This window comes from Lepidothrix coronata, unplaced genomic scaffold (genome assembly GCF_001604755.1).
Source record: "Lepidothrix coronata isolate B3197 unplaced genomic scaffold, Lepidothrix_coronata-1.0 Scaffold389, whole genome shotgun sequence".
NCBI lineage: Eukaryota > Metazoa > Chordata > Aves > Passeriformes > Pipridae > Lepidothrix > Lepidothrix coronata.
The window spans coordinates 5,303-7,480 of record NW_016690569.1 but is presented as its reverse complement, the minus strand read 5'-3'; the positions used below and the strand labels follow the sequence as shown (position 1 = coordinate 7,480).

The following is a 2,178-nucleotide window of genomic DNA, read 5'->3' as shown; positions in this document are numbered from 1 at the left end:
AAAAAAAAAAAAGGGGACCAAAAAATGGGATTTGGGACTGAGGGACTCCACGACTTGCAAACGTCGTTCCATCATTCCTGCCTGAGGGACGATGGAGGAGGAATTCAGGCTTTTCCTGCTGGATTCCCAGTGGCTGAGACTTGAATCCCCACGGGACTCAGTGTTTGGAGGTTGGTTGGTGACAGGGAACAGCAAGAAGCACCTTTGTTTACAAACCATCCCCCCCCTCACAAACTGGGAATGATCAACCTAATCCAGCCTCCTAATCCTCTTTTTCTGCCCTCAATCCCCATCAAGGTGCTGACAGGAAGCCAAAGGATTTGATGGATCTATCCCTGCAGCAACAGGAGAGCGGTGCCCACGGAGGACTTTGCCTTCCAGCAGCCCAAATCCCAAGAAATGCCAAATCCAGCTCCCTCTGGAGCCAGGAGGAACCTCGAGGAATTGGAATACAGCAGTGGAGCTGCCCCAGGTGATCCCAGGATCTCCTGTCCCACCTTCCTCGGGATTCCTAATTTGGCTTGGCTAAGATCCAGCTGGTTTTGAGAGCCAGCCCCCCCCCCAACATTCCACTGATTTTTTTCCCTGTGCCAGCATTTTCCGCGGAAAGGATACATATTCCAGAATACTGTTTGTGTATGGATTCATGGTCCTGGACAGCGTGGCAATAGGGTAGGAATAAGCTGCAGGAGAGGGGAATAAAAAGAGGGATAAATCATCCAGTGGCTGCACACCTACAGCTGGGATACAACAGGGATTCATTGGAGTTCTACAGCCTTGGGAACCCAGGGAATAAGGGATTAAATGAGCTCAGTCGCGGGTGGATGGGATGTCCCAAAGATGTCCCACCAGGCAGAGCTGGATGTCCCAGCCCAGCTGGCTGTGGAATTGTGTCCCCTCACCTCCCACGATGTGACACTGGTCGTAGGCGTCGCGATCCCGCACGTCCAGGAGCAGGAAGGGACAGTCTGGGTAGGGCAGGTCCTTGGCCTGGGTGTCCTCCTTCTTCGGAGAGTCCTTCTCGATGTCCATCTCCCCAACGCCGCTGATCACGCTGGGAAAGGGAAGGGCAGGGTGAGGTGGGAGCTGGGAAAGCTCATTCCCAACACTTTGGGGCCTCTCTCCAGCAGCTCCGAGTGCTTGGGAAGAGCTGGGATAAAGTAGCATTCCGGGATCCCTGAGCTTGGCAGGGACATGGGGATTCAGGAATTGGACTCATTCTCAAGGATTCCAGGATGGTTTGGGTTGGAAGGGACCTTAAAAGATCGTCCATGGGCAGGGACACCTTTCACTATCCCAGGTTGCTCCAACCTGGCCTTGGACACTTCCAGGGATCCAGAGGCAGCCACAGCTTCTCTGGGAGATTCATTCCAGCCCCTCCCCACCCTCCCAGCCAGGAATTCCTTCCCAATATCCCATCTAGCCCTCTGGCAGTAGGAAACCATTCCCCCTTGTCCTGCCATTCCACATCCTCGTGAGAAGATCCTCAAAAATGAAGATCCCTGGGAAAGCACAGGGGCTGAGCTCTGTGTACTAATCCCACACACATCCTGGAATGTGGGGGCCTGGATGGAATCCCACCAACACATTCCCCCATCAGCCATTTAAACCATCACCAGGCGGCAACAGGGCCGGATTCCACCCTCAATCCAAGCAGGAAAACCCGGCAGACCCTCCTCTCTCACACCTCCAAATCCGGGTTTTAACGAGAAAAAAAATCGGGATAAAGCCACTTGGCAGGAATTTCGAGAGCTGGATGAATTAACCTAAGACAAGGGAAGTGTGGGTTGAGGAGGCACCTCTGGAGGGTGGAACGCTGGGATTCCCCAGGCCCCGTGCTGTTCAGGAACAGGACTGGATTGGGGGCCTCCTCGGGGCTTCCCTTCCCGTTCGTCCCCGCGGCCACCTCGGCATCTTCACCTGGAGCAGCAGCATCTGGGGACAGAGCAGGGCACGGGCACTTAAAGAGCTGCAGGGACTCAACAAGCAGGTTTTAAGCCCAGTTTCTAATCCTGGACTAAAGATGTGACAGCCTTGGGATCATCCTCTTACGGGGATCATTCCCCCAGGGCCCCACGGTCTAAATAAAGGGCCAGAGAAAGGGCCTCGGAGTTATTCCCAATGATAAAGAGCCCCCAAAGATATAAAAAAGAGCCCCCAAAAATATAAAAAAGAGCC

General features: G+C 53.9%; 1 protein-coding gene across 1 annotated transcript in view; it reads right to left on the bottom strand.

The window, feature by feature from the left end:
- The window catches only part of CEP41 (centrosomal protein 41), a gene marked incomplete at its 5' end in the record, with an annotated part of 8,650 nt that overhangs the window by 3,803 nt on the left and 2,669 nt on the right, over positions 1–2,178 (bottom strand). The window contains 4 exons of the mRNA XM_017839228.1: positions 306–329; positions 567–683; positions 903–1,054; positions 1,800–1,935. Coding sequence (XP_017694717.1) covers positions 306–329; positions 567–683; positions 903–1,054; positions 1,800–1,935 — 429 coding nt within the window. The remainder of the gene's footprint in view (positions 1–305; positions 330–566; positions 684–902; positions 1,055–1,799; positions 1,936–2,178) is intronic.